Source organism: Lycorma delicatula, chromosome 10 (genome assembly GCF_047948215.1).
Source record: "Lycorma delicatula isolate Av1 chromosome 10, ASM4794821v1, whole genome shotgun sequence".
Classification (NCBI taxonomy): domain Eukaryota; kingdom Metazoa; phylum Arthropoda; class Insecta; order Hemiptera; family Fulgoridae; genus Lycorma; species Lycorma delicatula.
In genome coordinates, this window is record NC_134464.1 from 64514067 (window position 1) to 64527390 (window position 13324).

General features: G+C 31.1%; 1 protein-coding gene across 4 annotated transcripts in view; it reads right to left on the reverse strand.

Annotated features, from left to right (window-relative positions):
- Positions 1-13324, reverse strand: part of mbt (serine/threonine-protein kinase PAK mbt) — a 62368-nt gene that overhangs the window by 18275 nt on the left and 30769 nt on the right. For all 4 annotated transcript variants that reach the window (XM_075376965.1, XM_075376968.1, XM_075376967.1 and 1 more), the window contains exons 5-9: positions 12320-12502; positions 9121-9387; positions 4614-4802; positions 4212-4472; positions 1950-2210 (exon numbers count right to left, since the gene is read on the reverse strand). In XM_075376965.1, coding sequence (XP_075233080.1) covers positions 1950-2210; positions 4212-4472; positions 4614-4802; positions 9121-9387; positions 12320-12502 — 1161 coding nt within the window. The remainder of the gene's footprint in view (positions 1-1949; positions 2211-4211; positions 4473-4613; positions 4803-9120; positions 9388-12319; positions 12503-13324) is intronic.

A 13324-nucleotide genomic window follows, 5' to 3' on the forward strand; every position in this document is an offset into this window, starting at 1 on the left:
GAAAATTGTTAAAATCAGTTCATTCAATCTAAAGATATCAAGAAAAACAATAACTGATGAAAGAGAGCCAAAACAATTGATAATTTTCCCCATCCCTGAATGAAACTGCCCAAATACATACTAATTAGGGGCATATAATGTAATTGAATCATCTAAATAGAACAAGAATATAAATTTGAATCCAAAAATCACAAAAAAATAAAAAGGTTTTTGTTGTGCTCCTACCTTTTTATCAGAATAAGACCAAATATTATCGCAAAGTATCTTAACTATCTAAGGGGCATAAAATCATGTGAAAAAATTTACTACCCTTTGAGTAAAATTTTGAAATATGGGATCAATAAAGGTCCGTATCTGCGTGGTCGCTTGCATCAATGCCCTATATCATCAAGGCAATTTTCATCCAAATTGGTCTCTCTGGTATAGACATCAAACAGAAAACAGGTCAACATACACATATATTTACATACATACGAGGTGTGATAAAAAAATAAGGTGAATAATTTTTTATTAAAAAAAGTAATAAGGTTACATAGAATTCGATTTAATCTCCTTCAAAGTACTGTCCTTGGCTAGCAATGCACTTATCCCAACGTTGACTCCATGACTGAAGGCATTTCTGGAAGGCGTCTTTCGGAAGGGCTTTCAGCTGCTCGGTCGTGGCCCTCTCAATGTCAGCAATGGTTTCAAAACGTTTTCCTTTAAGCACAGTTTTAATTTTTGGGGAGAGCCAAAAGTCGCATGGTGCTAAATCCGATGAGGAACACTTTTTTCGGCCAAAGACTCACGAATGAGAAGTATGGTGTGACACGGCGTGTTGTTATGGCGAAGAAGGAAGCCATTGGTCCATTTTTCTGGTCACTTTCTTCGTACGTCATTTTGCAAACGTTGCAATACACCCTTATAAAATTCAGAATTTACAGTTGTTCCCCTTGGAACGAACTCTGATCGCACTATGCCCTCATTATAAAAAAAAACAACGAGCATGACCTTGATGTTGTTGGATTTTTACGGCGTGCCTTTCTAGGGCGAGGAGATGAACTGGTTTTCCATTAGGAACTCTGCATTTTGGTCTCAGGGTCATAACCATAGACCCAACTTTCATCTCTAGTTACAATTTTGGCCATGAAGTCCGGATCTGCATGAAGACGACCCTTCAACTCGGTGCAAATTGACACATGATTTTCAAAATCCATGTTGCGCGACAGACACGATAAACACAATCTCACTCTAGCGGCTCTGGCAGTTGACTGGCAAGCTCGAACGTGTTACAACTTGTCCCTGCCTGTCTCAGTTGATCACGCTATTGGACAAATTACAGCATATGGATGTAGCGTCGGCAGTTGCCGCTATAAAAATTAATTCACCGTATTTTTTTATCACATCTCGTACATCCTTCCACAATTTTCTATGCTACAATTGTGTTTAGCAGTTAAAGGAAGTCATGAAATGTTCAAGACCTGTCAACCCCAACATGCAAAATTTGAACCAATAACAAACCTTCTCTTATACAGTGCAATTGTAGTTTTATATATATAATTATATAGCTAAGAAGTAAAAGGTAACTCTTAAAGGATAAACTTTTTCTTGTCATAAATATAATAGTAAGTATAGTACATAACTTACATTTAAACTTAGGTAAACCTAGCACTGGTGCAAACTAAGTGGAATAAAGATCATTATTATAAATAATTCTTTACTTTTAACATTCATTTTTTTCAACCCAAATTTAACAAGTCATACATCTAACAAGACAAATCATACATACTAGCTATTATATGGGATTTAATATTTTTACACTAAGGCATGGACTGAATATGCTTAACGAGTACAGAAAAAGAAAATGCATTAAGAATCTTTAATCGATATTAGTCAAACGGAATTTTAAATGTTTTTACAGCTTACATCAATATAACGCTAATTGCTAATTTTTTTATTTTAAATCATACCTTGTGAGTGTTCTTTAACTTTGGTGGAGGCATATCTCTTATACGTCTCATAGCTTGAAGTGGTGGTTCATTAAAGAAAGGAGGTTCGCCATCGACCATTTCAATGACCATAATACCTAAAGACCAAATATCAACCTCAGGACCATAAGGAAGACGTGATATAACTTCTGGTGACATCCAATATGGTGTTCCTACAAGTGATTTCCTTTTCGGTAATTCTTGAGAAACTTGAGCACAAAATCCAAAATCAGATAGCTTCACCTGAAAATTAAAATATTTGTTTTTAACAGAATTTAAAAAATAACCACAAGAGCTGATAAAAATGATATTACAATGAAGAAAGTAATAAAGTCCACATACATTGTGTAAAAACTAAATTGACTGAACAATCATGTAAAAAGCAGTATTGGTAATTTATGCCAGACTAAGATATAAGAAGGATTAATAACTGTCCTTACTAAAAACTTCACTGAAGCACACCAAACAGGATTATAATCCATTTAATAAAGATTTATACAAAACCACAGTCCTTAATATACAGTTAAAATGACCAGTAAGCAGCAGCCAGGTGCATCAAACAAATCAACTGAAAGAAAACCAGCAATTTATACTTCTCAATAAACTCTCATGTAAAACATTATTCACCAAATTTTTATAAATTTAATATTTAGATTACAGGTACAGGAGATACAGCTTTAGCATTAGGCACTGTAGACTCCGACACTAATTCACCACATAAGGCTAGGACAAGAGACCTCAAACCAGTGAATATAGAGCTTACGCTCAAGCCACTGACTAAGCTGAACTAAGGATCCAGTTACTCCATGGGTTACTGTTTCCTTGAACAGAAGGAAGAATATCAAGGATAAGAAAAAATAGGAAGGAAATGTTAGCCTATAAAAGAGGGTTTTGCAAACCTTGAAGATTAGTGTAAACTTAATAAGGTGGTTTTCAAAATGGTTTTAACACAATAAGTTGAAAAATAGCAAAATTTGCTAAAGTAACACCTATACAAAGAGGTACCACTATAACAAGGGATATACAAAGATAGACAAAACAGAAAAAGTGGCAGTAGAGCTTCAAACCTGTGATTTAAGAAGAGCAATTTAAGGAAATGGTTTAAAACAGGAGAGAAGAAAAAAATGAATTGCCCAAACACAGAAAACATGAGAAATGGTAATACGTAATGAAAATAATGTGTACTGTGCATGATGAATTTAATTCTAACCTGTATAATTTCATACAGCTACAAATACCAGTTTATTAATATGTACCAAGTATACAAACACAAACATACTATATTAATGGTTTTATTCAGTCCACAACACAAAAAAAAATATGAATTTATATTGCAACATAGAGAGGTTGGCAAAGAGATTTCTGAGTGAATGCCGAAAGTCTGTCAGACATTATATGCAAGTTCACCCATAAATAAAACTTGACAAATAAGAAATTGGTATGGAAAAAAATTTGCTTAGTCAATCGTACAAGGTATGACTGGGAGTTTTCAGGCTTCTAAGCAATACCGGCCTTAACTGACATTCGTTGAATGTTAAAGAACAATTTCAATTTCAAGCAGATCTCAGACATTCTGGAAAAAAATTTTGAATGATCTACAAGCAGCTAGTGAGTTTTGCAAAGCACAGTCAATACTGAATTTCAAACATGTGAGTAAACATATATTTAAAATGATAGAGCATTTAAGGATTATAAGGTTCCTCATGAACTTAATAAAAAAAAGAACAAATAAATAAAAATATATATACAGAAGCTTAATAAAAATAGTCCAAAATAGAAAAAAAAACTATTTGTAACATATTCTGAGAGAAGCTTAATTGCTAGAAGTATCAATAGAAGGTACAAAAGAGGATAGAAAGTGGTAAAAATGATAGTCAATTAAAAGGAAATGGTAGCAGAAACAGAAACTCAAAAGTTTCAAACAGAAATGATAACAGAAACTCAAAAGTTTCATTGAAGACATTTGCTAGGGACCTGCCTCAGGGAATATAATATGATTGATTCTCTACCCATCCCATTTAAAGTAAATTATAACCTAAATTAAAATGAGTCACATCAGATCACTAATAAGTAGGTAAACTTTGAATCTTTATATATATATATGTATTTAAGTACTATAATCCTTGTAAAATAGAACTGAATTTTTATATAAAGAATTAAACTTTTTTTAAAAATACAATATTAGTCTATGTACATGAACAAGAATGATTAATTTCTAAAAAATAAACAAAAATTAATACATACTCTTCCATCAGCAGCCAATAATATTGAATCACTTTTAATATCTCTATGTATAACACCCTGTGAATGCAGATATGCTAATGCTTTCAAACACTGTTTACAGACAGTAGCAATTTGTTCTTCATCCATTCTAGCATGAGTAACAATATCTGTTAATGCACCACCTTCTAAAAATTCCATCACTACCCACAATTCATCACCAACAAGAAAACTTTCATACATTTCAACGATATTTGGATGATGATAATCTCTCATAATGACAACCTGAAAGTATATGTAAAAAAATTAGAAAATATAGTGTTTAGAGTATTGCTAATCACTGCTTGATGAAATATTATTAGCAGGAAAGAACAACATTGTATTAATATATATAAAACATAATTAAAAATTTTACAACTAATTTACCTCATTAAATAACAATTCCCTCCTTTGCTGTTTTTTCAGATCCATTTTTTTAACAGCAACTTTTCTACCGGTTGTTTTCTCATTAGCTGTACATACAGTTCCAGTAGAACCTTCTCCTATTTTCATAAAATGTTCCAAATTCTCTCGAGGATCACCAGGACTTACAACTAATTGCAATGCTGCCCTGAACTGAAACAAAAATAAATAAAAAAAATACTAAGCAGTTTATGTCTTAAATAACTGAACTTTACTTTCATAATTTTACAAACAGTAATTTAATTTTATAAGGATATAGATGTATGGTTGCACATTTTTTTCTAATTTTATGTGGATTTTTCACTGAAGAAATTAAATTTTATTTATGCAGATGTGGCAAATAAGATTATAAAAATTTCCAACCACTTGCAAAACTCAAGAAACAAATTTTTTACTGTAAATTACTATCAATGTACAACTTAAATTAACATCCACCATCTTGATTTCACAGCAAGTCAGATACTTTAATATAGTAAGTTTTCCATGTACCACAATTTTTCCAATTCAGAGTGCAACTGAAATAGAATAAAAGACTATAAATTTTTATCAAATTTTCAACTGGAAACTTGTATTCAATATATTCTAATTTATAAATAATGCAATGTAATTTTTCAATCATTTACTGGCTAATGTAATATATATATATATATTGACAGCAAGCAAACAAAAATAAATCCACCATTTTTCAGTCTACATTTTGGCAGATGGCAAAAGGATTCAGAAATTACTAGCAAATATAGCAAAAAGATATTATGAGAAAACTGTTTAACAAATTATACATATAAATGTAATAGAATATGAATGTAATATAATAATGATAATGAATAATAATTATTTATTAACAAAAGTAACAGTAAAAGTAATTATATTTTTTATGTATTACTGATGAAAGGGAAACACAGAAGAATTACAGCTAAATTACTATCAGCTGGTCAATGATAAGGTAATTTCCAGTTAAATGGAAGTAATAAATTTAAGTTACATCAAAATTATTTTTGTTTCAATTTACTATATTTAAAATTGGGCAGACTAAGCAAAGCAAATGCACTAAAAATTATTACATTATTCCCTATTTATATTCACTTTAATAGACACTTTTTTTACATAAAAATTTATAACAAATAAAAATTTCTGAACAAAACATACTGTGATTACATCTGTTTTAACACATTTTAGAATTTCAAATCACGCGAATTGAAAGTAATCAAAGTGTGAGTATAGTGTAGTAGTGGAGAGTAGAGTGTTGAGTATACGAGGCACAACAATAAAGTAATGAGACTGATTTTTCTTTGCAAAATGTGGCAACCCTGCAGCTTGCGTAGGCACACCATCATTGACCTTGGTCTATAAGCTACTTCTAGTCCAAGCGGCACATTGATGCAACTGCTCAGTCGTGAGTTGTGCTGTAATAAGTGAACACGTGTTTGCGTCTTTCGTCACAGAAATGAAACCGCAAAATATTGCGCAACGGTATGCCATTTCTTTTTGCACTAAATTGGGTGAAAACGCTACAACTTATGGTAAGCTTCAGAAGGCTTTTGGAGAGGAGGTTATGTCAAGAGCTCAAGTTTTTCGGTGGCATAAAATTTTTAGTGAAGGCAGAATAAATGTTGAAGATGAAGACCGCACTGGACGACCATCAACTTCACGGACAGATGTCGACTTAACTAGGGTACGTGAAATCGTACGATCTGATCGAAGATTATCAGTGAAAATGATTGCAGAAGAACTCAACATCAATCGAGAAATGGTTCGTCTAATATTAACTGAAGGTCTTGGTATGAGAAAGATTTGTGCAAAAATGGTCCCCACAAATCTCACACAACAATAGCGAGAAACACGGAAAAATGTGGTAGCCGATCTGTTAGAGCAAACGGAAATCAATCCAGATTTGTTGAACCGTGTTATCACTGGTGATGAAGGTTGGTTTTTTCAATACGATCCAGAGACAAAACGCCACAGTTCGCAATGGTGCTCAAAGGGATCAGCCAGACCAAAAACAGCTCGCATGTCAAAGTCAAAAGTCAAAGTGAAATGCATGCTTGTGTGCTTCTTCGATTCCAAGGGAATTGTTCATAAAGAGTGGGTGCCTCCTGGACAAACAGTTAACAGATTTTAATACAAAGAAATTTTAGAAAGACTTCGTAAATGAGTTCTTCGTGTCCATGCCAACATTGCTGATAATTGGATTCTGCATCACGATAATGCGCCATCCCATACTGCTCTGTCAGTATAGCAATTTTTAACCTCAAAACAAATTTCAGTACTACCACAGCCACCTTATTCACCAGATATCACTCCGTGCGACTTTTTTCTATTTCCAAGAGTCAAAATGGCGGTCAAGGGACACCATTTTGAAACAACACAAGATGTCCAAAAAGCTGTGACGAGGGCCTTGGAGGATATTACAGAAGATGAGTTCCAGAAATGTTACCATCAATGGCAGAAGCGCTGGAATAAGTGTGTGCAATCAGAGGGGAACTACTTTGAAGGAGACAACACTAAACATGACTGAAACGGTAAGCAACATTTTTTTTTCACATCAGTCTCATTACTTTATTGTCGCACCTCGTATGTAGTGTAGTGGTGGAAACTTACTGTTTTTGCCAGGAAAATAGTATTTTCGTCTTTGAAAACAACAGTTTTGTTGTTGATATAATTAGACATTGCTGGAAATGTAAGGAAATCAACTATCTAAAAGTAATATTTATATATTGTATTGACTGTTTTATTAAACTGATCTAAAAACATTGTTTTTTTATTAATATCATATCACCATATACATCACGAAAGTGAACAGCACAATAAATCTAAAAACACTGTGTTTTACCCCTGACAATGCAGTTTTTTTGCATTACATAGGAATCACTTCAGAGCAAGATCTTAAACATGTTTTATATAGTTATAAGCTCCCAGAGAGTGCTGCAGTAGATGTGCATCTCTAAAACAACTGGGCCAATTTTGATACAGTTTTTTTGCATTATCTAGAATAGGTATCACCTCGGAGCAGGTTAACGAGGTTCACCTCAGATTAGTTTAACGGTTGTAAGCCACCACAGGGTGCTGCAGTAGATGTGTTTCTTCAAAATGGCTTTGTGGGTTTTTAAAATTTTTAATTTTATCACTTGTAGTTTAAAGAGTCCAAAAAAAACAATTAATTGTTTGTCCTGAATAACAACAAAAACAGAATGACATAAAAAAATGGTAAAGGTATTCCTCAAACAATCATTTGTTCCAAATCCAAAAAAAAAATTATATACAAAAAAGTGAATGCTATTTGCTACTTTCTAACTTCTCTAAAAAACAATTCTTACCTTCAAACATAGAGAAAAATTATTTAATAAACTAAGTGGTGCAAAAACTTGAAAAATTCACTCGCCATGGGGTTTGTTTTATTCTATGTTCATCTGTCGAAGATTGTCTTTTCTTTTTGTCTTCCATCTTAGCAAACATAATTGTTTTTCTTTCTTGGTTGTAAAAACCAAATACAGGCAATTCTACTTAAGTGTAATTTTTAGGGTCATAAATATCATTGTTGCAAATACTTTTTAAACTATTTTGCTATTTATTATTTAATAATTGAAACAAAATATAATAGAAAGATGGTTTAGAAGAAAAAAAACAAGAAATCTACTGATGAAGCGTTAAGAGCAACATCTATTTAGAGTAACATTATTTTTCTATTTATTATTTTGTAACTGAAACAGCTATGCTGCAAGAGAACTTTTATAATATTTTTCAACTTTTTACACCGTTAATTTATTAAATAATCTTTTCTCTGTGTTTGAAGGAAAGAATTGTGTTTTAGAGAAGTTTGAGTGTAGCAAACACTAAACACTTTCTTTGTATATCAATTTTTTTTAGGATTTGGGGCAAATAATCATTTTTTGAGAGATACCTTCACACTGTGTTTGTCAGAGGTCTGTATTATTCACCATTTTTTTTATTATTCTGTGTTTGTTTGTATTCAGGACAAACAATTGTTTTTTGGGCCTCTTTTCAACTTCAGGGGGTTATAAGGAGATTATAGGACTTACCCTTTTGAAAGATTTTGGCCAATATTTCAGCTTTCTAATAAAAAGAAGCCCTATTATAATTTTTAGGACCCAAATTAAGGAGTGAACTTGGTGGTAGTTTATTATGTAATTTGAGTTGGGAAATAAGATAAAACAGGTCCTAGAACTGTAACTCCAGTAGTTTTTAAGATATCGGATGTAAAACACAAAATTCAGTGTCGAAAACAAGTTTTTTTTAGGCTTATAGTACAATAGCTTTGTTAAATGACTAATAAATGTGGAAGATTTAACAACAAATCTTGTAGAGAATTTAATCCTGAGAAAATTAATGTTGATACAACCAATAAAAAGTAAATGAACACTTTTAAAAATTGTTTTTTATTAAAGCAAAATAGACAAATATACGGAAAAAAAAACAATACACAAAATAAAGCAAAACAATACCCCATACATACCTGCTCGTGTGTAATACGTTGTTGTTCATGATGTTGTTTGGCACCCGCAGCTGCAATCTGTTGTTGATTTTGGTTACTATTGTTACTATTAATATTATTATTACTGTTAACAGCAGTTGCAGCACCATTCATGTTACTACCTTGCTGCGGCTGCTGCTGTAGTTGCTGTTGTTGTTGCGGTGTTTTATTAACATTCTGATTCTGGTCAGGCATTCTAATTGGGGGACCGACACTACCGCCTCCACCATTTTCACCACTGTGATTTAACTAAATGTAACAAAAAGGCAAATAAAAATATGTTTACCTAATGAAGTAATACAAAATCAAAATTACCTAATAAACACAAAAAATTAAATTAAAATCTCATTCGAGTTAAATCTTCTTATATGGAATTGCAAATCTATTTTTACAACTTGTCCCCGAAGAAGCAGATACAAGTGAGCTTCTTTGGCTATAGAGGTAATTAAGAGAGTGCATCTAGCTAGAGAAGAAAGAGTGTACTTAACTGAATTAAAAACGTGCATTAATAAGAATTTTCTGGATTAAATTACCAAAAGGTTCTAACTCTAAAGGTTCTAAGTATTCACTGTGAAGATACTTGGAAAATAATTTATGCTCCCATTTTAATTTTTCACATACCATTGCTGTCGACCAAAAATAGTTCATAACAAAGCATAGGATTATGTAACATTACACAGAAAATTTGTTTTCAGTATTACAATTTAATTATTTTATGTTTATAGACATTTTTTGCTAATCCCACCAAAAGTCTATAAATCTGTAGTTTTTAACAAACAATAAGATATTCCTCTTGGGAAAGGCATATGCAGTATATATAGTAAGTGCAATGTTTCTGTTGTTCTGTGTTCCAAATTTTAACATTAGTCAGTTTACCATCATTAGTACGGAAACTCAATGTAAAATATAACACTTATTATTTGTAGTGTAAGTATGCGAGTCTTGTGTCTTAATTTTGACAAGGAAAATATGTATAAAAAAATTTTTGTATAATATTTCATGATTCTGAACCAATACATTTAACCGGTAATTATGATTATAATAATTTAAATACTTAAAAACAAACAAACTTCAGTCAAATGTTGTTTAATGCTGAAAAACCACTGCAACACAACTGAATTAATTTAAAAATAATAAGGATATACAAATCAGAGAATTAAGTTGTTGCTGTAAATCAACTTTTTTCTGTAAAAAATGTCTGAAAATCTTTTCAAAAACTTAATTCTTTTTTTATCTCACACTAACATGTGTGAGATAAAAAAATACTATGAACTAGAATATTAAAAATAGTCTTAAATTCAAATGAATTGGACAGCACTAGAATAATAAAGAACTTTCACTCCCCAATCTCTCAAACAAGTCATTCTAACAAGGGCAGATGGTCAGTTTGCCATAGTGCTTCTTTGATGTTTGATGTCCTTCGACATCAACACGAACCCAAGACCTCACAATCAAGAATTATTTGGTTCAAACCTCAAAGTCATTTTTTTTCATAATATGCAATAATGCAGTTAATTTTTTATTATATAGTTCTTATAAATAACAATAACAATTTTTTTTAAATCTCCAGATTTAAAAGAATCCGGAGAAAAATTGCATATCTTCACAATTACTATTTATTATTTTACTTGAATATAAAATAATTAATTGACTTCTTTTTTTTGGAAAATAAGAGACTAGGGGTCAAATGGGGAATGAAGGATTAACAAATAGACAACATTGAAAAAAAAATTAAATAAATAAATCTATTTTAATTTTCAGTACATCTGTAACAATTCGTAGGCAACACAGAAATTAAAAAAAAAAAACAAAAAAAAAAAAATTAAAATATAATTATTTTCAGATAGTAAACAGGCAAGCTAAAAATTAAACTAAATATACTTATTTTAATCTTTTTTCAAGTTTTATAAAACAAAATTTGATAATTAATAATTTTTATATTCAAATGAAACAGTAAACAGTAAAAAGAAATACGTGATTTTTTTCATATTCTTATAAATAATATATAATAAAAACTCTGTATAATAAAATAGATAGAAAAAGAAAGAAAAATGGGTGCACAACAATAAAATGAAGGAAATATGGAAAATAAAAAATAATGACATTGCCAAGGTCCCTAAAAGATTTCTTTGAAATAAAACAAAAATCATCTGCATTAGTGTAAATGTAAGAAAAAAGTTAAAAAAAATAATAACATGGAGCCTTGAACCTAAGACTCTATTATGAGACTAGAATCTTCGCTGCTCAATTGCTGTGTATGTAAATATACAAGTAAGCTACTTGACCTTCTATCACTCTTCAAAAGAGCTTCAATAAACTGTTGTAAGCTAACCAATTTTCATTCATTTTACCCTTTTTAATTGTGCTATTCATGCAGATGTTTCAGGTATAAAGTAATCATCAGATTGTAAAGAAATGCATAGTATTTCATTTTATTATATTAATGCATAATATTACTGCCAATCTCTGTGATAGAGCAGTAATGCTTCTGATTTTCAACTGGAAGGTTCTGAGTTAAAATCCAAGTTGGGCTTGGAATTTTTCACAAGCTACAGAATTAATTCATTTTTCATAAAAAAATACTACAGTAATTATAACTGATTATTAGCCTAATATTTCACGAATAAATAAATAAAGTACACTTATTAAAGAGAAAATTATGTAAGTATAATGTATATTGGTTTGTAATAAACAGATTAATACACAAGGAAAATACACATTAAAATATTACCTGCACACAAATTAATGTCCTGGATGCTGTAAAATAAATTTTAAAGTGAATAAAGATTGAACTCTTCTCTTCTAAGAAAAAACCCATACTTAAAAAGACAATCCATGTCTAATTCTGCTGGAATATTTCTAACAGAAAAACTCTTACGTTTTGAATAGTTGAGGATAAACAGGGGACCTTTAATTCCAGGATTATAATTTACTGCCAATTCAAGGTTATCCTAATTTAGATAATAATAAAGTTCTTTTAACTCAGTAAGGTTTATCAGGAACAACACTAAAACAAATGCAAAGTTAAAAGAAACCATGCAAAAGCCCTTAGAACTGAGGGAAATAAAATAAAATCTCTCAAACTTATCTACATGCAAGAAGGATTATTTTGTAAAACATAAGTCTAATGTAAATTATTCTGGAATAATTATTAAAGAAAATATAAATAAAATTAACATACTTTATTTATATTATGAGATGGTACTGTTTGGGTAGGAGTGCTTCCTTGTTGGGAATGAGGTCTTGGTGGTGGACCACCATGAGCAGCTGGACCCAGTGTAGAAGCTTGCTGAGAATGAGGTGGACGATAACCACCAACTGCATAACCTGCTGGCACTTCCAAACTACCACCGTGTGGTAAAACCTATTTCACAATAAAAATTAAATTCACTTTAATATTGTACAATAAGTTATAGATACAGAATTATAGATACACAACATCTTAATGTAGTAAAAGAATCTACTTTGACAAGGAAATACAACAACATCCTTATTCATAAACTGGTGTTCTGCCTGGAGGCAGATCTGTTACATCCCTATGTCTCTACCTATTCCTATCCCAAGCCTTTACCTTTGAACCTCGTAGTAACCAATCTTCACCTCATCTATTAATTTCATCCTTCTTTCCATTCTCATTCTACTGACCCTTTTGATGCAGATGTCAAGATTCCATTTCCTTTCCAAATGGGCCAACAGAATTCCTTTTCTTTTACATACTTCCTGCATAAGTGCTCTTTCTTCTTTAATACTGTTCAATACTAAATCATTCCTCACACTATTCAGTTTTCTTTCTTTCTCCATCCTTCTCCTTATCCAAATCTCAAAAGCCTTAATCCTTCTATTGTTGTTTTTATCTGTATTCCAGAAGATGATGATTTTAAACAATACCACTTTTCTTGTCAAGTTCTATTCTTTTTCTAGTTATAAACATTACTTGTCACACACCTAACTCTTGAATATTTTTCCAGAACCTCCTCCCCACCCCTGTCAGTAAATTGTACTGTTTTTAACTTTTCTTCTACCTTAAAAACAACTTACTTCTATTTCATAATGTTTGAAAAATTTTCAAGTAATATTTATGTAGCAAGAGAAAAAGTGACTTAGTTAAGATATACCTTAACGCTTAAACAAGATACAATTAATACTTAATAGACTAATCCAATTAGAAAAGATAAGTTTTCAACTC